Source organism: Streptopelia decaocto (genome assembly GCF_964273445.1).
Source record: "Streptopelia decaocto genome assembly, contig: HAP1_SCAFFOLD_92, whole genome shotgun sequence".
Taxonomy (NCBI): Eukaryota; Metazoa; Chordata; class Aves; order Columbiformes; family Columbidae; genus Streptopelia; species Streptopelia decaocto.
Window position 1 is genome coordinate 203,982 of NW_028115951.1, and position 19,841 is coordinate 223,822.

General features: G+C 55.7%; 3 protein-coding genes across 3 annotated transcripts; 2 read left to right on the top strand and 1 right to left on the bottom strand.

Moving 5' to 3' along the window:
• Positions 1–1,801: 1,801 nt before the first annotated feature.
• On the top strand, positions 1,802–3,666 carry LOC309452508 (uncharacterized protein; the record flags this gene model as incomplete). Its single annotated transcript, XM_082077129.1, is given in 4 exon segments — positions 1,802–1,929; positions 2,186–2,396; positions 2,696–2,828; positions 2,831–3,666. Coding segments are annotated over 4 exon segments (1,308 nt in total).
• A 2,879-nt stretch (positions 3,667–6,545) lies between these two features.
• Positions 6,546–10,758, bottom strand: LOC309452510 (tRNA-dihydrouridine(47) synthase [NAD(P)(+)]-like; the record flags this gene model as incomplete). The annotated part of the gene is given in 10 exon segments (XM_082077130.1): positions 6,546–6,711; positions 7,346–7,474; positions 7,560–7,748; positions 8,041–8,141; positions 8,145–8,225; positions 8,598–8,708; positions 8,784–8,849; positions 9,038–9,154; positions 9,253–9,534; positions 10,132–10,758. Coding segments are annotated over 10 exon segments (1,776 nt in total). The 3' UTR covers positions 6,546–6,638.
• Positions 10,759–12,215: 1,457 nt separating this feature from the next.
• LOC309452511 (sperm-associated antigen 4 protein-like) lies at positions 12,216–14,155 on the top strand (the record flags this gene model as incomplete). Its single annotated transcript, XM_082077131.1, has 6 exons — positions 12,216–12,275; positions 12,383–12,446; positions 12,602–12,714; positions 12,901–13,068; positions 13,409–13,498; positions 13,716–14,155. The coding sequence occupies 6 exons, from the start codon at positions 12,216–12,218 to the stop codon at positions 13,734–13,736; spliced, it is 516 nt and encodes a 171-aa protein (XP_081933257.1). The 3' UTR covers positions 13,737–14,155.
• Positions 14,156–19,841: the final 5,686 nt, after the last annotated feature.

Consider the following 19,841-nt stretch of genomic DNA (forward strand, 5'->3'; position numbering starts at 1 on the left):
CTCTGCCTTCTCTCCTTAAGCCAGTTTGCCACCCACCTCACTACTCTATTGTCTAGACCACACCTCCTCAACTTAGCTGTGAGGATGCTGTGGGAAACTCTGTCCAAGGCTTTCCTGAAATCAAGGTAGACCACATCCACCGCTCTGCCATCATCCATCCACCTTGTTACATTCTCATAAAAGGCTATGAGGTTGGGCAAGCATGACTTACCCTTGGTAAAGCCATGCTGACTGCTCCTAATAGCCCTCTTATTCCTGATATGCCTTGAGATGGCACCAAGGACAAGCTGTTCCATTACTTTCCCAGGGACAGAGGTGAGGCTGACCGGTCTATAGTTACCCGGGTCCTCCTTCTTGCCCTTTTTGAAGACTGGAGTGACATTTGCTTTCCTCCAATCCTCGGGCACCTCTCCCGTTTCCCAAGACTTGGCAAAGATGACGGAGAGTGGTCCAGCAATTACTTCAGCCAGCTCCCTCAGCACCCGCGGGTGCATTCCATCTGGACCCATGGATTTATGGATGTCCAGACTATTCAATTGCTCCCTAACCCCGTCCTCATCGACTAAAGCAAACTCCTCCATTGACCTGGCTTCACCCCCAATCCAATGCACCCAATTCCCGACTAAACCTGAATAGCAATAAACATCTATCAAATGCTCAGGCCTGTACAAGGATTGTTGTGGTCCCATTTCTTCTTTAATCACTAAAAGGTGTCAGGCGGACGCTGCGGCACTGGGGGGAGGTGCAGGGTCTGGTCTGATTGAAGCGGTTTTGGCCGGGGATCCGGTGTGTGCAGGGAGGTGGATTCACTGCAAAACGGCAGCTGGTTTGGGGGGCGAGACCAGAATCCACGGAGTGGGAGATGGGGCTGCAAGAAGCATCTTGTAATGATGCTTCCAGACTGATTGTGGAGGATGGGAGCAGGACACAGGGACGTGACCAGCGACGGCTCCTTCCTGCTGGGAGCCCTCGGGACGGGGAAGGTGTAGCCTCAGCCTCTCCCTCTGCATCCTTTTTCGCTCTCCCTCTGCATTGTGCCAGTCGTGCAGGGGTGGCTGGACCAGCCTGAGCCTCTTCCTTCAGATCTCAAGTCTCAGGGCCCAAACAAGGGGGTTATTTCCGCCTGGGGGGCTCAGCAGCACCTCCTGACCCTGAGCAAGAGGTGGTGGGTGAACCATCCCTGGAGACATCCCAGGCCAGGCTGGATGGGGCTCTGAGCAAGCTGAGCTGGTGAAGATGTCCCTGCTCATGGCAGGGGGGGCACTGGGGAGCTGGGAAGGTCTCAACCCAAATCATTCTATGATTTTCTGCTTCACAGCAGCAGTTCATGGCCGTGCCGGTACCACGGCCATGCCGCTTGCCGGTAGCCCTGTCTCTGCCCCTCCACCGCAGGCCAGCCCAGTTGCTCCCGGGCTCAGCTGGGGCTGTTTAAGCCCTGACAGGTCTCACCTGGAGCCTGGTGGGTCCATAAGCACCCACCTGGGCTCTTTGTGGGCAGCTCCCCTTATAAACCAGCAGCCTGCTTGTCCTGAGGGCTTTTTCTTTCTTTGTTTTTGTCCTTCTTTTTCACTTTGTCTTTCAGGAACCTCACTTTGGAGGTGGGGAGGGTTGGGTTTTGCTATTTGTGGGTCTCTAGGATGTAGTATCAGGATTTTCTACCCTTCCCAGCACTGCCAAGCAGGTAAGGACACAGCAATGAGCTGCCTCTGCTCCCCCATGGCTGGACTGGGCTCGGGGGCTCTGCAGTCAGGAGGTGTCCCAGCCCTGTCCTCCTCCTGTTTGCTGTCCCAGATGAAGGACGATGTCGTCACGTAGCTCTGGAGTGGCCTCAGCGCAAAGAAACTCTGTCCCGGCACTGAACGTCTGTGCGTCCCGGAGCCGCTCGCTCGCCCTGCTCAGCCGCGAGGGATTCGGCAAGGGCTTCAGCGGGTACGTGGCTGTTGGGATGTGCACGGGGTCTCACCTCGTGTTTGTCCCCAAGGGAACGTGTCTCTTCTCTGGGATGGGTTTAGATTCACGGTCTCAGCACCGGGAGCCTCGCAGGGCGCAGGCTGCTGTTCCCCTGTGTTCAGGGCAGGGCAGGGCTGGTGTCCCTGGTGTCCCTGCTGCCTTCATGGCAGAGACTGGGCAGTGCTGACATCCCAAAGGCCACCAGCGCACACCTGTGTCCCTGCTGCTCTGCCAGGAGCTTCTGCAACATGAGTGATGCCTTGGGGGCTGATCTGTTGGACCGCAGCTGCTCCATCCCTGACCCACAGCTGGTCTGGAGGATCTTGTCCCAGGTGGAGTTCTACCTTTCCGATGAGAACCTGGCCAAGGATGCTTTCCTGCTGAAACACATCCAGAAGAACACGATGGGCTTTGTCAGCATCAAACTGCTGACGTCCTTCAAGAGGGTAGGTGGCCCCTGGTGCTGGCCAGCGGGGCTGGGAAGTGGTCTTCATGTGGTGGGTGTCCGTGTGTCTGGGTGTTCTCTGGCTGCTTCTGCTGGGGCATATGGGGAGGTCCAGGTTGCCATTTCCACAGCCCACTGGGAACGTTCTCCTGCAAACCCCAAAGATGCTCATGTGGCATGGGGACGTTGCTTTGCTGTGGTTTCAGGTTGATGGGGTCGCAGCCTGCCCGGACAGCAGGCTTAGGGTGGTCCCTGCCTGAGACGCTCATGGGGACGTGGTGACCCCCGTCTCTTCCACAGGTGAAATACCTGACGCGCGACTGGCGGCTCACGCTCTACGCCCTGCGGTTCTCAGAGCTGCTGGAAGTGAACGAGGAGGGCACCAAAGTGCGGCGGCGTGTCCCCATCCCCGAGTCCCTGCTCAGCATGCCCCCAGCAAACTGCTGCTGGCCTGGGAGCTGCTGCCCCGCGAGCAGGACGCGCTGTTGCCGCTGCAGAAGAACTTCCTGGAGACCATCACAAGGATGTTCAGCCCCTTCGGCGCCATCGCCTCCATCCGCATCCTGCGCCCGGGCCGCAAGCTGCCCTCGGCTGTGCGCAAATACGGGTCGCGCTTCCCCGAGCTGCTGAGCCGCTGCTGCGCGCTGGTGGAGTACGAGAGCCTGGAGAGCGCCCGCAGAGCCCTGGAGGAGCTCGGACACCCGGGCGGCCAGAGCATCAGGGTGGTCCAGCTCAGCGGGAAGGGCTCCAAGAAGAAACCGGAGGCGGTGGAGGAGCTGGTGGATCAGCTGCGTTTGAAAGTGCAGGCGACAGCCTCGGCGTTCCCCTATGGCCTCGGGGGCTCACTGCTCGGCAGCGCTCGGGAGCTGAACGGTGCCTCGGCATTGCCGTCGCTCCTCCTGAACAAGGAGCCCTCGGAACCCACCTGGCCCAGCAGCGACTTCAGTCCCAGTGACTGGAGCGACACCTTCACCGGATCGCTCCTCTCCAGTGACCTCTTCCCTCCCTTCGACACCAACGTGGGCACCGGCAGCTGCTCCAGCCCCGAGAGCCCCCGCGGTGCCTGGGGCAGTGGGGCACCCGCCTGGGCCCCCTGGGCCGGCAGCTCCTCTCGGGATCCCAAACCCCGCCCCGGGATCCCCCCGGCAACAACCAGTGTGTCCGAGCTCCTCGGGCTCTGCAAGGGGGTCCTGCACCTGCCCCACGGCCACAATGGCACCAGCGGCTTCTCCAGCAGCATCGGGAGGGGAGAGCTTGTCCTGCAGCGCTGAGGCCTCTCTACATTTGGGTTTTGGGATTCTTTTTTTTTCTCCTTTTCTCTGTGCCCCCCCCAGAGCTGTGGTGGGTGCTGCAGCTGCTCCAGGGACCCGAGTTTTTGGCCAGGATGAAACTTGCTGAGCAGCAGCGGGGGCTGCACCGTCACCGGGATGGGGACTCAATGCACCTGCTGCCGGCCGGACCCACGGAGAGGGGGTCACCAGGTGCTCCATGGCCCCCAGGTTGTGAAGCTGGGGTGGGAAATGAGCAATAAAGGGAGATGAGATTTCCAGGCAATTTCTGGCCAGTGTAGTGATTGTTTGGTTGGTTGCAGGTCCAGGGAGTGGAAAAACAGCTGCCCAAGGTGCAGCCGGACAAGGGCAGGAGGGTCCCTGCCCTGCAGTGCCTCCCTTGCCATTCTGGGGGTGATTTGGGGTTATTTTGCTGCAGCAGGGAGGTGGAGCCGGGTCTGTGGTTTTCAGTGCCCCTTCACCCCACCCCACACAGGCATAGAGCAGATCCGGAAAAACAGCATTTAATGGAAAGCGAAAAAGAAAAAAGGTCCCATGAAAGCCACTCCAGCCCCCCTCCCCCCCTAATGCAGCATCCCGTCCTCCCAAACCCCTCCAGCCCCCTCCCTAATGCAGCATCCCGTCTTCCCTAACCCGTCCAGCCCCCTCCCTAATGCAGCATTGTGTCCTCCCAAACCCCTCCACCCCCCATGCCCCCTAACCCTCTAACCTTGGTCTAATCCTCCCCTGCCACCCCTGCCCTGCGCTTGCTGGGGGGCTCAGACTCGGGGTTTTGCCTCTGTTCGTGGCTCCGTTTGTGGCCCCGCTGCTCTGCTGAGGCAGCCTGGGACTGCAGCAGCTCCATCGCTGTGCTGCGCTTACTGGGGGGCTCGGGGCTCTGCCCCTGCTCGTGGCTCCTTTTGCGCCCCTGCTGCTCGTTGGGCGTTAGCAGGTCCTTTGGCAGTACCAGTGAGCTGAAGTCCCGCTGGGGCACGGTGGCCATGGTGACACCGGGCTCATCAGGCTTGGGGACACTGCGCTTCAGGGCATCTTGTTGAAGGATCTTCTTGGGGACTGCAAGGTGGCTTGTGGGGTCTGCAGGGGCTTTGTTGTTGTGGGCAGCCGAGCAGCTGGGGGGGACATGGTGGCCCGGGGGTGTCCCTGCAGCGGTGGCCATGCTGGAGATGCTCAGTTGTGCGAATTGCATCTCAAGGTTCTGGATGGGAGTTGGCAGCACTGGAGTGGCTGCGGCCACCGCTGTGCCCTGGTGGTTATACCATTGTACACGGAACACACGGGGGTCAAAGCAGCACCCACATGGTGCCCTCAGCAGCCCTGTGAGGGGGAGAGGGAGTTGTCATGGGCTGGGGGACCCTCCATGGGCTGGTCCCCATCACCAATGTCCCCTGGGTCTGCTAGTGGCCGGGACATCCCCATGGGGTGAGACTCTGTGCAGGGAATGGGGCTGCAAAGTGGGAGGAGACTCGGTTCTGGGAGGGGAAACAGGAGAGATGGCCCCGGGTACTGGGGAAATGCTCAGAAAACGGGATTTTCTGGGCACATATGACCCAGGGCAGGGCCGCTTGGCCGCGCTGGCTGAACCCCTGTGCCGGGGACGGGGTGGTGGGTGCTGGGAGTGCCCGGGGTCGGGGATGGCGAAGGGGCCGAAGGTGCCGGGGTGTCCGAGCAGACGGGGTGCCAGGGGTGCCGTACCTGCTGGTGGGGCCTGGGGGGGCGCCCAGGTTGCAGGGGTGGGCTGCTGCTGCACGCTCGGTGGGCACAGCGGGGCTGAGCCTGGAAGAGAGACAGGAGCCATGGCCGGCGCTCGCTTCCGCTCTTGCCCCCATGAGCGTCCCGGGCTGCAGGGGTCGGGGTGGATTCCTACCTGGGGGAAAGAAGTTTTGGAGGAGCACGAATGGCTGTAGCAGCCGCGGGACCGGGCGGACCCAAGAGCCGTTCGCCTGGAACATCGTGGTCGCTCTGACCGTTGGTAACTAAGAACTCTTTGGGGTGTCCCAGGAAGGAATGTTGGGGCCCCCAGTGTCCCGCCCCAGCCCAAGAGCCTCCCCAGCTCCTCCTGGGCAGGGAAAGGGTTCAGGGGGGTGGGCGGGTGGTGGGTACAAATGCTTTTTGCTTTAAATATTATTTTTCCAGGGAAAAGGAACAAGTTGATGCAGCCGAGCTGTGTGTGGGGACCAAGCTGCACCTTGTGCCACACAGTGAACACATTTCTGACCATTGCCTGTGTTTCTGTGCGCTGGAGTGATAGTGAACACGTTTGTGACCATTGGCTGTGTTTCTGTGCACTGCAGTGATAGTGAACACGTTTGTGACCATTGCCTGTTCTTCTGTGCGCTGGAGTGATGCAGAGACAGGAAAAAGGGACCTCAGGGACACGAGGGGGTGTCACACAGCGCGTGTTGCCCAGACCTCACTCCAGCAGTCCCCTGATCAGGAAACCCGAGCAGCCCTGGATACCCCTCAGAGGGGCTGAGCTTTCCCAGGTGGGTGACACTTGGGAGGAGACGGACCCCACCACTGTGTGCTCCCCAAAAAACGGGATAGATGCTGCACATCTGTTAAGGTGCTGGGACTATTTGTGCTCTGCAGGACCCCGGGGATCGGGTCAGTACATCGTACATGGACCATTTGGCACCACCAAGGACATCCTGGGAGGAACAATAGGGCTTTTGCTCCCGCTATGTGAGCCAGGACAACTCCTGCTGCGAACCGGAGGCCAGAGCTCTGCAGTGGCCCGTATGCTGTTAATTAATCGCACTGTTCTCTATTAGCGAGGCACCGCTGGCCGCGAGGCTGGCTGAGCCCATCTGCTGCGGGACTCGTGGCAAGGACTCTCGTTGGGGACGTGAAGACAACCGGGCTTCTAAAAACATCAACCTTTATTTCATTTTGGAGCCAACCCGCCCCTCGACGCCTCCGCTCGACTCGCAGCCACGGGAAAGGGCTCCTCAGCCCTATCTGTAGGAATTGGCCTTGTGTTTGGGCAGGAAGGTGAAGCTGGTAGGTACAGGGCCCAGAAGCATCTCACTGGAAGAAAGAGAAGAATAAAACAAAAAAATAAGGAAAGGTTTGTGTTCAGTGCACCATACACAGTTGTTTTATGGCCCCGTGGCTCTATAGCAATGGTGACTACACTCAGCTGTCTCAAATCAAGACTTTAATCTCCCTAAAAATGAAGGCTGCTGCACAAAAGCACCCACAGTGCTGAGCTTCAGCCCCAAACCACAGCCCCGGAGGGACGAGACCACCAGGTAAGGGCAACGTCCTTCTCGCCGGGGAGCCCCCAGGGTCGGTGCCGGGTTTGGTGACCTGAACGTGGCAACACCGCTGGCCAGGACTTGCCAAAAACCAACAGGAGCGTCCGAAAAGCTGCTCCCAACCTCTCGCTGTGCGTGTGCGCAGCCAGAACCCTTCTCGTGCCAAACCGCATTAAGGTCAGGTCCCAAAATGATGGAAGTCAGCGCTAGCGCGATCACATTTGGCCTCGCTTAAGACTTGAACTATTTCACACTGTATTTTCAGTGCACAGTACTTTTCTTTAGAGTTCAGGTGGTTTAACATATTTCCTGGATGCTGGTTCAACTAAAATTTTCCATAAGGGGACTTTGTGCTCTGCCTTGTCCCTTCCCACCGATTTTACTGAAATTCAACACTTTCTTACCTTATTTTAATCCAATCATCCACATTCTGGCTTGCCATCAGCGTCTCCAGATAGTCTCTCCCCATGTAGTAAGGCGGTCGCTCGTTAATTTTCTGAGGTAGGTGTTCTAATAAGCCGACTGGGATGTACCTGCAGTGAAACGCAACAGCGGTGGGTGCGGTGGCTTGGACAACGCGGGTTCGCTGTGCTGAGCATCCCCGGCCGGCAGAGTTACCTGCAGAGGAACGAGAGCCATTCCAGCAGGAACTTCCTCGTCTTCTCCACCCCCTGCGTGTCCGAGCCCCAATGCTCGAGGCCGTAGCTGGTGAAGTCCCTGAGGATCCCAAATCTCTCACTGGAAGAGATATCCCAGTGGCGCTGCTCCTTAATTTCAGTGAAAAGCCACGGTTTGATGAGCGCCCCTCTGCAGCAAAGAAGTGCATTGTTATTCCCCTCACTGATGCTTCTGAACATGCCAACTAATCTAAGAGGCTTTCCAGCACTCACCTGGCAGCCAGTGCCGCTTGAATTTTTATCTCAATTTCAACAGGACGTTGCTGGACGTTCCCACAGATGCAAAGTGATTTTACCAACTTTCAAAGAGTAGTTTCGCCAAGAAGAAACTTCTGGTGTTTCGAGTCTGTTCAGGTATTTAATTCCCATTTTACTCTTGCACCGATGGAGCTCAGAAGCCAGGGGGGAACACAAGCACTTGCCTTGCGATCATGATTCCCAAAACGCCCATCTGCAGGGCTCGATTAGAATCTTCATAAGACAAAATATCACCGTTTCCTGTCCAGAAGGGAGAAGCCAGAGGTCAGAGCGATACAGAGGGCAAGTCAAGCTGAGCGAATCCAGGCATGGGAGAAAATTCACAAAGGACACGGGACCGGCCATGGAGCTGCTGAAGTAACCTGCAGTGAGACCCCAAAAAACGCCCGGAGGAGGCAGAGCAGACTGGAAATAACGGGCTTCAGCAAAGGAAATGACACGGGCAGGGGTCAAGGATCCCTCTGGAATGAGGTTTATTGGGCTGAAAGCTCCCTCCCAGAGCACCGCAGGGACCATCTCCCTTTGTCATGCACGCAAAGCTCAGAAGCACCCACGAAAACACTCCCCGCACCTGAATTTTTCACAGTCATGAGCAGAAAACACTAAAACCTCATACGCAGCTTGGCAAGGGTGTTTAAAAGAGCCACTGGGCTGCGGGGAGTGGTAAAGTCACCCCCGTGTTGCGCAGAGTTCCCCAGACACCAGCCAATGATCCCTGTACCGTGGCCATGGAGGCTCCCCACTCACGGATCTTGGGGATTATTTTGTGAGCCACGTTCATCTTCTCTTGCATCCCCGTCCATATTTTCACAGTCAGCGGGACGTCCGGCACCTGCAGAAATGGAGGGTGAGGCAGGAGTCGGCTCCATCAGCTCATCCCCCGCTGCCGGCAGATGCGCCGATTCACCGAGTTCATCCCTCGGACGATCTGTTCAAACTTGTTGGTCTGAGTCATCAGGGCGCAGCCTCCTCCCTGGGGGACAAAAAGCGGGAGAGTCAAGATTTTCTGCCTCCTCGCATAGTGAAGATGCTGCTTGGAGCTGCTCCACAGCAGCTCTCTGCTCAGGGGATGCAGCTGAGACTTGGAGCATCTCAAGACTTTTGGAGCATCTCAAGACTTGGAGCAACAGGACTCACAAAACGTGCTAGAGAACATCTTACCTTCTTGTAGACCAGGTCAATGGGACACCCCAGGTTGATGTCTACAAAGTCTACTTTAATTGTCTGGATCAGGAGCTCTGCACATTTGGTCATTGTGTCTGGAAACGCCCCTTCCAGCTACCTAGGCGGGGACAGGTTGCCTGAGTTCAAGAAGCAGCTTTTCTCTTCAGAAGCGAGTTATCATTTTTTTAGGTTATCAAGGTGACAGCACTCACCTGCACCCCAAAAATATCTTCGGTGTGATGGCATTTGAGGAGAGCCCACTCGGAGGACTGGCCCTGGAGCAGGTTGGTGCACACAGCCATCTCTCCGCAGGTGACATCCACCCCAAAGCGCTTGCAGATCCTTCGGAAAGGGAGGTTACCACACTGGGAGAGACAGCAGAGACGTGGTTCTTCAGATCTGCCCTGCTCCAAATGTGGAACAGCAACATTTGACAAAAGGAGAGAATGATCTGTGGTGAGTGGAGCCAAGTAGAGCTTGCCTTGGATTTCCAGCTGAGAAACAAGAGGGATGGACGAAGATATTCCAGTCAGCAAGTTTATCACTTGCCATGGGAATAACTCAGTGGGAAAACCAGAAGATCTCTGGTTTTGTTCAGGAACCTCAGCTATTCCCTGAGAATGTATTGTTTGGATGAAAGAACCAGAAACTGAACCGCTCCAGCTGTTTTCACTTCTCGGCTTGGAGAAAACTCAAAGCAGTTACAGACCGAGGGATGCAAGACTGGATAACGGGTGCAAGGACAGAGGTGACGAGGAGGAAAGGCGGGAGGTGACAAGGAGGAGAGGAGGGCATTGTGCAGTACAAACCAACCAGCCCCAGCCTCGACTCTTCCAGCAGCTCGCTTCCACCCTCACCAACAGCTCAGCTCCTCCACGTGCAAGGAGCCGCAGCTTCTCTTGCTTCTCCCCCTCCAAGGACACCACCACGACCCCAAGAGCTCACCTTCCCACATCCCGCTCCTCACAACAGTAACACGGTCCCCAGGCAGCTCTGTCCTCTGCCTCTCACCCAGTCCAGAGCTCCCTCCTGTCTTCCCAAGCACAATCTCAGCCACTTGACAAGAGACGGCAGCCCTCAACCAAACTCACCTTCTTCTTCTCGCATGCCCGCAGCTTTATAAGATCTTCATCTGTCACCGGGCCGGCTGTTTTGATGGAGGAAGGCTCCTCATCGCTCTGGGAGGGGTCTGGTTTGGGATCTTCTCCCTGCTCTGGTCGCACAGGACATTCGGGGCCATCTCCCAGGCCCTCCTGGGCTGTTGTGCAGTTGGGCACGTCTTGGTCCTCTGCAGAGCACCCGGTGGCTTTGCCGCCCTTCCCACTGTCGCCATGGGGCTTGGCCAGATCACAGAGATACTCATCGGCCTTCTTGAAGTTAAACTTCTTCTCGCACAGCGGGTGCTGGAGGTCCTTGGAGAGGTTGTTCCTCACCGGCGTCTTCCCTTCCCACTGCTTGGCCAGGTCTGAGTTGACGATGTTCTGGTAGCCGGCTCCGAGGTGGGACTGGGCAAAGCGGCAGGTGACACCGTAAACGCACTTGCTGAAGGTTTGGAAGAGCATGCAGCTGCGGCCCAGGTCGCCCCGCTTTGCGGCCATGTACTCGCCGACATCGTGGAGGAAGTGGCACCGTGCGCCTAAGTAGCACTTCTCTGCACAGCCCTTAAAATGATAAAGAGCAGGGTGAGACTTCTGCTCTCTGCTTCCGCACCCAGTCATGCCAGGGTTGGAGATATACGAGAAATAGAGACAAAGGGGGTGAACTCCTGGAGAGGAGACCTCAAGAAACAGGCCTGACTTGTCTCTGTTTTTTTTTGCCCAGGGATGGTCTTCAGCCTCACTTGCCATGGGACAGGTGCCCTGGTCTCCCTGTGGACACGTCTGCTGAGTGTGTCCGTCTTTGCCATGTACGTAGTGCAGGTTTCTGCTGTGGACGGGGGGAAGGGGATGTCCAGGGCCAGTGCAAACAAAGGGGAGAACAGGGCGTGTTCCCCAGCCCAGACATGAGGCAGAAATCGTTGGCCCTGAGGGTGGTGAAAGCCTGGCCCAGGTACCCAGAGAGGTGGTGGATGAACCATCCCTGGAGACACCCCAGGCCAGGCTGGACAGGGCCCTGAGCAACCCGATCAGGGTGAGGACGTTCCTGCTCATGGCACGAGGTTGCACTCGATGAGCTTTGAAGGTCCCTTCCAAGCCAAACTATTCTGTGGTTCTATGTGAGAACAATCCTCGTTTCTCAGCCAAAGAGAGAGCGAGGTCCACACCACAAGGCTGCTGACAGGAGTCTTCATTTGCTCTTTATGGATTATTTTCCTTCTCTTTCAGAAGGTGCTCCTGCAGCTCTTCCTCTGGGGTAGAGCTGCCAGTAGTGTTGAGCAGTGTGGACAGAAATCATGTTCCTCCAGCTTTTCAGCCTAAGAATGCAAATCCAGCTGTTGAAGGGGTTCGCTCAGCACTTGGTTCCCTGACAGCCCCTGGACTCTCTTTTTCAGGCACAAGATGGCCCCCAAAAAGAACTGGTTTGTGATGGACAGGCAGAGGATGCAGTTCTTGAGGGACATGAGGTGCTTCCGAGTCATCCTCCTGTTGCTCCTGGTGGCTCTTGGCATTTACTGCACAACCTCGATGCCAGGGTGGACAACACGGGCAAAGGGATGGATGGAGGTGGGTGACTCCTGCAAGGGAGCGCTGCTGACAGCGGCTGGAGAAATCACGGGCTCTTCTGCTTCCGTGCAGGGCGACCCAAAGAAAGAGCAGCTTGTGCCGTGTCTCCTGGGGAAGCCTCCCCCAGGGAGCCCCGGCAGCTCTGGTGGTGGAGACTCTAACAGGGAATTTTTCCCTTTCAGGAGCAGATCTGTGGGTCTGCGATCGAAGGGAAGACCCAGAGGTAAGAGATGTTTCCTGAGCTGGAACTGGGTCTGTGCAGAAGCCTCAGCCCACACCTCGTGCTACCTCCACCCATTTTCCTAAAGCCAGGGCTCCCGTCCTTCCCTCTGGCCTTTGCATTGCTCAGCCTGGTGAGGAGGGAAGCGCTGGCAAAGCCGGGCGAGCACCCGTGTCTGTGCTCCGTGCTGAGCTCCGACGCTCCCCAGAGGGGATGGACATCTCTCTGAGGAGATCTGCTTTCCTGGTCCTTCAGCGATTACCAGGCTTTGCTGGCGGCACAAACTCAAACTATGCGGCGTCTGCTGCAGGAGGTGGCTCAGCTGAGGGTGCAGGTCATGAGCGCGAGGAAGGTGAGCGTGCAATTGGGGAAGGAGGTTTGGCTGGGCAGAAGCCCCGAGAAAGCCTCCATGGGGTTGCTGGTGGGCTTGGACTGCTGACCGTGCTGTTCCTCAACCAGGCAGCGTCCGAGGCGGCTTCGCAAGTCTCCGTGGAGATGTCTGACTGGGCCCTGCAGAGCGCTGGTACGGACACAAGCAGCCCAGCCGTGCTCCCGGCGCTGCTCTCCAAACTGGTGATGAGGACAGGACTGAAAAACGAGGAGCTGGCAGCGGCCTCACGGGTCGCGTCTGAGCACCGAGTCCTCCGCTCGCAGTCATCTGCCACCCCTTCCTTCCAGGTGCCGCCATCGACATGCGGAGAACTTCCCAGACCTACAGCTGCCAAGGGAATTGGATCTGCAGCGTTATACAGCTGTTTCGTGCTGCCAACCCTCCTGAGGCTGTTCTGCAGGTAGGGCAGCAGAAATCCTCAGTGCTGGTTTCCTTCCTTCCTGGGAACTTGGAGTCTATCTCAGGGGCATTTCCCAGCTGCAGCAGACCGCACAGACACCCCGGTGCCTGCGCTGCAAGCTCCAGGAGCAGTTGTGTTGGCCCCAGCGCTCTCTCACGCTTCATTTCTCTGCTGTTCTGGGTGCAGCCGGATGTTTCCCCAGGGAACTGCTGGCCTTTCCAAGGGTGCCAGGGCCAGGTGGTCATCCGCTTGCCAGCACGAGTCCACCTGAGCGCCGTCACCGTGCAGCACATCTCCAAGGAAGCCTCTCCCTCTGGGTCCATCATTAGCGCCCCCAGAGACGTCGCCGTCTTTGTAAGTGTCTGCTGGGCGCTTCTGCCCTGGGGCAAAGCCGTAACAGTGACTTTGTGCATCCCCGGAGGTTTGTGTCCCGCTCTCTCCTGAGCCCAGCCGTGCCCTGGCGTGATACTTCAAGGGCTCGAGAGGTTTCCTGCCTCTCAAGACTTAGTCTGGCCAGGGCACCTCAGGGTTCTTCACCAAAACTCCAGGTGGAGACTGAGCTCCAGCCCAACCAGTACCAGACGAGCGCTGGGCTCCCAGGAGAGGCTGGGAACGGGACGGGGCTGATCCAGCGCATATGTCCCCACGGTGCTGGGATGAGTCTGAGCTGCTCTCCTTGTGCTTCGCCCCTGAGGGACTGGATGCGGACGGAGAAGAGGAAACTCTGCTTGGGACGTTCATGTACAATGTGGTGAAAGAGCCCATCCAGACGTTCCCGCTGAAGGTACGGTCCACCTGCGGGGGAGAGATGCCAGGGAGCAATGCAGGTTTGCCTGCACGTCCGCAGCAGGAAGAGCGTGAACGCTTTCTCGCTGGGCACAGGGGCCCGCAGCACTTTTGGGAGCTGGTTCCTGTGCAGGAGCCAGGCTGGCAGGGGCAGATCCATTGACTGCACTCTGGCTCTTGACGCCTCCGTTTCCTTTTGCCTCTTTTCTTCACAGGCACTTCCCAGAGCCTTTTAATACGTCAAATTTCTTGTCAAGAGCAACTGGGGATACCCGAAATATACCTGCATTTATCGAGTGCGGGTTCACGGGAAGATGGCAAAACCAGAAAGCCTCAGCTGACACCAGAGCAGAAACAAAGGCAAAAAATAAAAAATGCTGTGTCTGTTCAGATTGGTGTAGAAGATTTGCAAACCCGATTCCTCAGCCCATGAACGTTCCTGTTCTTGATCTGGCTCATCTGTGTCAGAGGTTCGTTTGTGTCGGGTTAATTAGTGTCGGTGTGGAATTTTGAAGCGTTTTGCCCCTTGTTATTCTGCCCTCCCCTCGGCACTGGCATTCCAGGGCTGGGGAGGGTTGGAACTCTGTGTTCCTGGCAGCTCCAACAGCGTGTAGGATGGGCAGGGGCTCGGGGCAGCTCGCTGACGGGCAAGAGCGTTTCCTAGAGGTTGCTGGAGGATTCCGAGCGGCTCCTGAGAGACGGGGCTGGTGAGTGGGCGTCCCAGGATGCTGTTGGGGTTCTCCTGCCATTTCATGCCATTTGTGCCATGCTCAGGTGCCACACTATCCAGTGCATCCTCAGTAACTACCCCTCCTCTTTCTGTACTTCCATGTATGCACCGCTATAATCCCCTTCATCTATTGGCCAGGGTTTGCCCTTCGTAAATTATTTGTTAATTGGATTAATAAATGAGTTTATTAATAAATGAATTTAACTCAAGCTAGCAATCACATCCACGGTAGCAGCTCTCTCACTCCCCACCTCCAAATAGGGGAGAGAATCAAAAGGGAAGGGACGATCTTGTGGATTGAGATAAATACAGTTAAAGAAATAACCTCAAGACCACTGGAAAGTTACTTGAAGAAAAACATTAATTCTGTCATGGGATCCTATCTTATTGTTCCCAAACAGAACCCAAACAATGGCTGTGCTGGCTATGACAACCAAACCAAAACCAAAATAAACCAAAGGAGTTTCTAAGTGTTGAAGAAAAGTAACTCGATTGCAGTTAAACCAGCACAATGGGCTAAAGACAGAGAGGGGGGAATTACAGAATGGGGGCAGGGAGCCGGCCAGAGAGCGATGGGGAGAGACCAAAAATAGCACTTATGGGCAACTGCCGCCGTTTCTTGAGCTCTCCCAGGAGCTGCATCGCCGGGAGCCTCGAGTGAAGTGCTGCCTGCCCTGGGCCCGATCCTGCACCCTGGTAGAATAACGGAATCAGAGTATGTCCTGGCTGCCAGGGGCAATGGTGGCTCATGTTCAACTTGCTGTCCACCAGAACCCCCAGATCCCCTCACGAACTTGCGCTGGCTGGGACCAATGGCTGCGGTGCTGTTCAGATGTTTTTCATCTGAATGAGTTACCCAGAGTTACCCCCGTGCCTGTTTCTTTCTGGCAAGGGGTCTGTCCTGAGAAGGGGATCCAGTGCATCCTCTGCCACTCTCTGGAGAGACCAACCCCGTGTCCATGGCACCGGGAGACACAAAGGGTGACTTGTGCAAGACCATCCTTCATCTGAACCACTTAGGTATGTGCTTGTGGATGGGCTATCAAGCCTTAGAGTGTAAATGCCCATATAAATGTCCAACAGCAGCTCCATCACCCAGTTCCTCCTCCTGGCGTTCACAGACACACGGGAGCTGCAGCTCTTGCACTTCTGGCTCTTCCTGGGCATCTACCTGGCTGCCCTCCTGGGCAACGGCCTCATCATCACCACCATAGCCTGGGACCAGCGCCTCCACACCCCCATGTACTTCTTCCTGCTCAGCTTCTCCTTCCTCGACCTGGGCTGCATCTCCACCATTCTTCCCAAATCCATGGTCAATTCCCTGTGGGACACCAGGGCCATTTCCTACACAGGGTGTGCTTCTTAAGTCTTTCTGCTTTCTTTTTAGCCTCAGCAGAGTATTTTCTCCTCACTGTCCTGTCCTATGACCGCCACGTTGCCATCTGCAAACTCCTGCACTACGGGACCCTCCTGGGCAGCAGACCTTGTGTCCACACGGCGGCAGCTGCCTGGGCCACTGGGTTTCTCACTGCTCTGCTGCACACGGTCAGTACATTTTCACTGCCTTTTGCAAGGGCAATGCCCTGGGCCAGTTCTTCTGTGAAATCCCCCACATCCTCCAGCTCTCCTGCTCAGACACCCACCTCAGGGAAGTCTGGCCTCCTGTGATTAGCAACTTTTTGTTCTTTGGCTGTTTTGTGTTCACCGTGGTGTCCTATGTGCAGATCTTGAGGGCCGTGCTGAGCATCCCCTCTGAGCAGGGACGGCACAAAGCCTTTTCCACATGCCTCCCTCACTTGGCCGAGGCCTCCCTGGTTTTGATCACTGCCATGTTTGCCAATCTGAAGCCCCCCTCGTTCTCCGTCCCAACCCTGGACCTGGGGATGACAGTCCTCTACTCATTGGTGCCTCCAACATTGAACCCCCTCATCTACCGCATGAGGAACCAGGAGCTCAAGGATGCAGTGACTTCTTGACTGAGCGGCTGTGTAAATGAGGAGCTGTGCTCTACGTGTGTTGAAACAAATTAAAAGGCCAGCTGTTCCTCGGTGTTCCGTGAAGGCCTGAGGGACAGACAATATCTCAAGGTCACTTCATGTTGTGAGCAACAGCCCATGGGAAACCATGTAAATGCAGCACTGCAATGTGCTTCCTCAAACCAATGTCCCCATACCCGTTCCTCATGAAGTGGGACATTTCAGATGACTCTAGACTAACAAGGCACACCACAGGGCTGAGCTGCCACCCATCCTTTGGTAGTGGGAACCAGAGATTGGAGAGACACTGTCACTCCTGCCTCTGTCAGCAGAAGGGGAAGACTTTGCCCCTGAGCATCCCTGGCTGCTTAAGGAGTTCACAAGGCCAGATGTGGCTGCCTTGACATTTCTGTGTGTGACTCTAGGAACAAACCCCACTGGCCCGGTGACATTCATCTCAGCAGACAACAAACCCATCTTCAAAAATGGCAGGAATGAGAAGAGGGAGAATTACAGGCTGGTCAGCCTATCTCTGTCCCTGGGAAGGGGATGGCACTCGTCTACCTGTAGCCATTTCAGGCACTTGAAGGACAAGAACGGGATTGTTGAACCCAAATAAGCAGGGCCAAGAACAGTCTCCTGTGGTGTCATTACAGCCAGATTGGCGTTCTCTGGGCTGAAGAAGTGGACGCTGGGTGGGAAGTTGTCCCAACGGTCAAGTCCACATGTCGCCAGTGGTACAAAGTCCTCTCTGAAGCCAGTTATTAGTAGCATCCCTCAGCGACCAGCACTTGGGCCATCATCTTTATTCTCCTTCTCAATGATCACAGAATCACAGAATCACAGAATCGACTGGGTTGGAAAAGACCTCAGAGATCATCAAGTCCAACCCTTGGTCCAACTCTAGTCCGTTTATTAGATCATGGCACTAAGTGCCATGTCCAATCTCAGTTTAAAAACCTCCAGGGACGGCGAGTCCACCACCTCCCTGGGCAGCCATTCCAATGCCTGACCACTCTCTCTGTAAAGAATTTCTTTCTAATATCCAGCCTAAATTTCCCCTGGCAGAGTTTAAGCCCATGCCCCCTTGTCCTATTGCTAACTGCCTGGGAGAAGAGACCAATCCCCACCTGGCTATAACTTCCCTTCAGGTAGTTATAGAGAGTGATGAGGTCACCTCTAAGCCTCCTCTTCTCTAGACTAAACAACCCCAGCTCCCTCAGCCTCTCCCCATAGGTCTTATGCTCAAGTCCCTTCACCAGTCTTGTTGCTCTTCTCTGGACTCGCTCCAGCACTTCAATGTCTTTCCTGAACTGAGGGGCCCAGAACTGAACACAATACTCCAGGTGTGGCCTCACCAATGCAGAGTACAGGGGAAGGATCACTTCCCTTGTCCTGCTGACCACGCTATTTTTGATACAGGACAGGATACCATTGGCCTTCTTGGCCACCTGGGCACACTGATGGCTCATGTTGAGCTTCCTGTCAATTAGTACCCCCAGGTCCCTTTCTGTCTGACTGCTCTCCAGCCACTCTGCGCCCAGCCTGGAGCGCTGCAGGGGGGTGTTGTGACCAAAGTGCAGCACCCGGCACTTGGCCTTATTGAACTTCATCCCATTGGAATCAGCCCATTTTTCCAGTCTGTCCAGATCCCTCTGCAGAGCCCTCCTGCCTTCCAGCAGGTCGACACTCCCTCCCAACTTGGTGTCATCAGCAAATTTGCTGATGATGGTCTCAATCCCTTCATCTAAATCGTCAATAAAGATGTTAAATAGGACTGGACCCAACACTGACCCCTGGGGAACACCACTAGTGACTGGCCGCCAGCTAGATGCAGCCCCATTCACCAGCACTCTCTGGGCCCGGCCCTCCAGCCAGTTCTTAACCCAGCGTAGAGTACACTTGTCCAAGCCATGGGCTACCAGCTTTTGCAGGAGTATATTATGGGAGACAGTGTCAAAGGCCTTGCTGAAGTCCAGATAGACACAGTGCACTTTCAGTTCCTTTGTGGAAGATGCAACGTTGAGCAGAGGCCCTGAAAAACTTCACCTGGTTCAGCCGGCCTTGAACAGGAGAGTGAGACAAGGTGATATTCAGGGCTCTCTTCAAACCTGAGTTATTCTATGATTCAATGAATCTTCACCTTGGAGAGGTTTTTGAAAACAGAACATGTGGAGGAAGAAGGAAAAAAAAAAAAACAAAAAATAGACAGAGGAAGAGAACTAAAAAGTGTCAACATAAATACAGCAGTTCCTGTGAAGAATGTTTCTCCACTCCAGTCATTTGCAGGAAATAGATTTCATCAAATTCATAAAACAAACATACTTTTATCTGGTCAGGTCCTGGGCCATACGGAGGGTGGTGTACGAGGTCAGTTGTGTCTCAGAAACTCTTAATCCTGTAAGATCAATGTGGCTGTGAAGGGGACCGTGCGGTCAGTTCTGTCTCTGGAGGTGACAGCCCAGCAGCAGGGACATGGCTGGGAAAGAACGTCTGCCAAAGTGCCCAGGGACATGGTCGTGTCTGTCAGAGAAGCTGAAAGGCCAGCCGCACTCATGGGATCTAGAAGATCATGCCGAGGTTACTTCTCTCTGGTCAAGTGGAAGACCAGAAAAAGCCTAAACAGGTTGGGTTCCCTGTTTGAAGGGCAATTTCTGAGGTGGGTGAGCTTTCCCTGGTAGTCGCAAAAAGCAGGAGAGAGAAGAAAAAGCCACCAGATGCAGATTGGAAGGTGGAGACTGGGTATCAGGAGGAAAAAATGTCACTGGAAGAGCAGTGCTGTGGTGCAAGATGTCCCCAGGAGGGAGTCTGGATCAGCCCATGGTTTGTGTTCCAAAGAACAGCCAGTGAAGGTGCAGACACAGCAGTGAAGGTGCAGAAATGCTGGGGTGAGAGCAGGTGGGGAAGCGAGATGAGTGTCTGCAGCCTGCAGGGAAAGAGGGGCAGGGGTAGGACCATAAAGAACAGCCTGAGGTGGAGATGGCAAAGGGCGCTGGCAAGGCTGGAAGGGACCAACAGGACCCAGGTCTTTGTCCCTTGGCCAAGGCAGTTGTCTCTGCCACTGAGGCCTGGGAGAAGACATGTTGTCCTCATGGCACTGGGGCCTCGTTGCCTCCTTGCAGCCCCACGGGGAAGCTGGAAGTTGCTGTACCAGTGTTGTCCTTCCCTCGGCCTTGCACACCCACATCCCACGGTCCCAGGAAGAGCCCAGAGCCGCATGTGAGGAACAGGATCCCCCTTCCCATTGCCTGCAGGTCAGGGCTTCTCCATTCTGCTTCAGAAAGCAAACCAAGGGGTTTCTGAGCATCAGAGCCACCTGCACAGGGCCTTGGCCCACCTCTCATAACAGCCTCCAATTATCTGCTCTAACGAGCCCCTGGGGAGGCTTTGTCAGTAACAGTCCTCAGTGGGGCCCATTAATGCTTCAAGGAACTCTGAGGTTTTGGTTTTGACTTTGGGTCCTTGAGGCCTTTTTCCAGTCTCTTCTCAGTACCTGTGATTCATGGACGCAGCCTCAAACACACAAATGGGCTTCTTAAAATGGCAAAAAGCCTGACAAGCCCTGTCTCTTTCATCATTTTGTTCAAGTCCTGAAGACTTGTACAGCAAATTAGAGAGGTTTCAGGAGGTAAGGT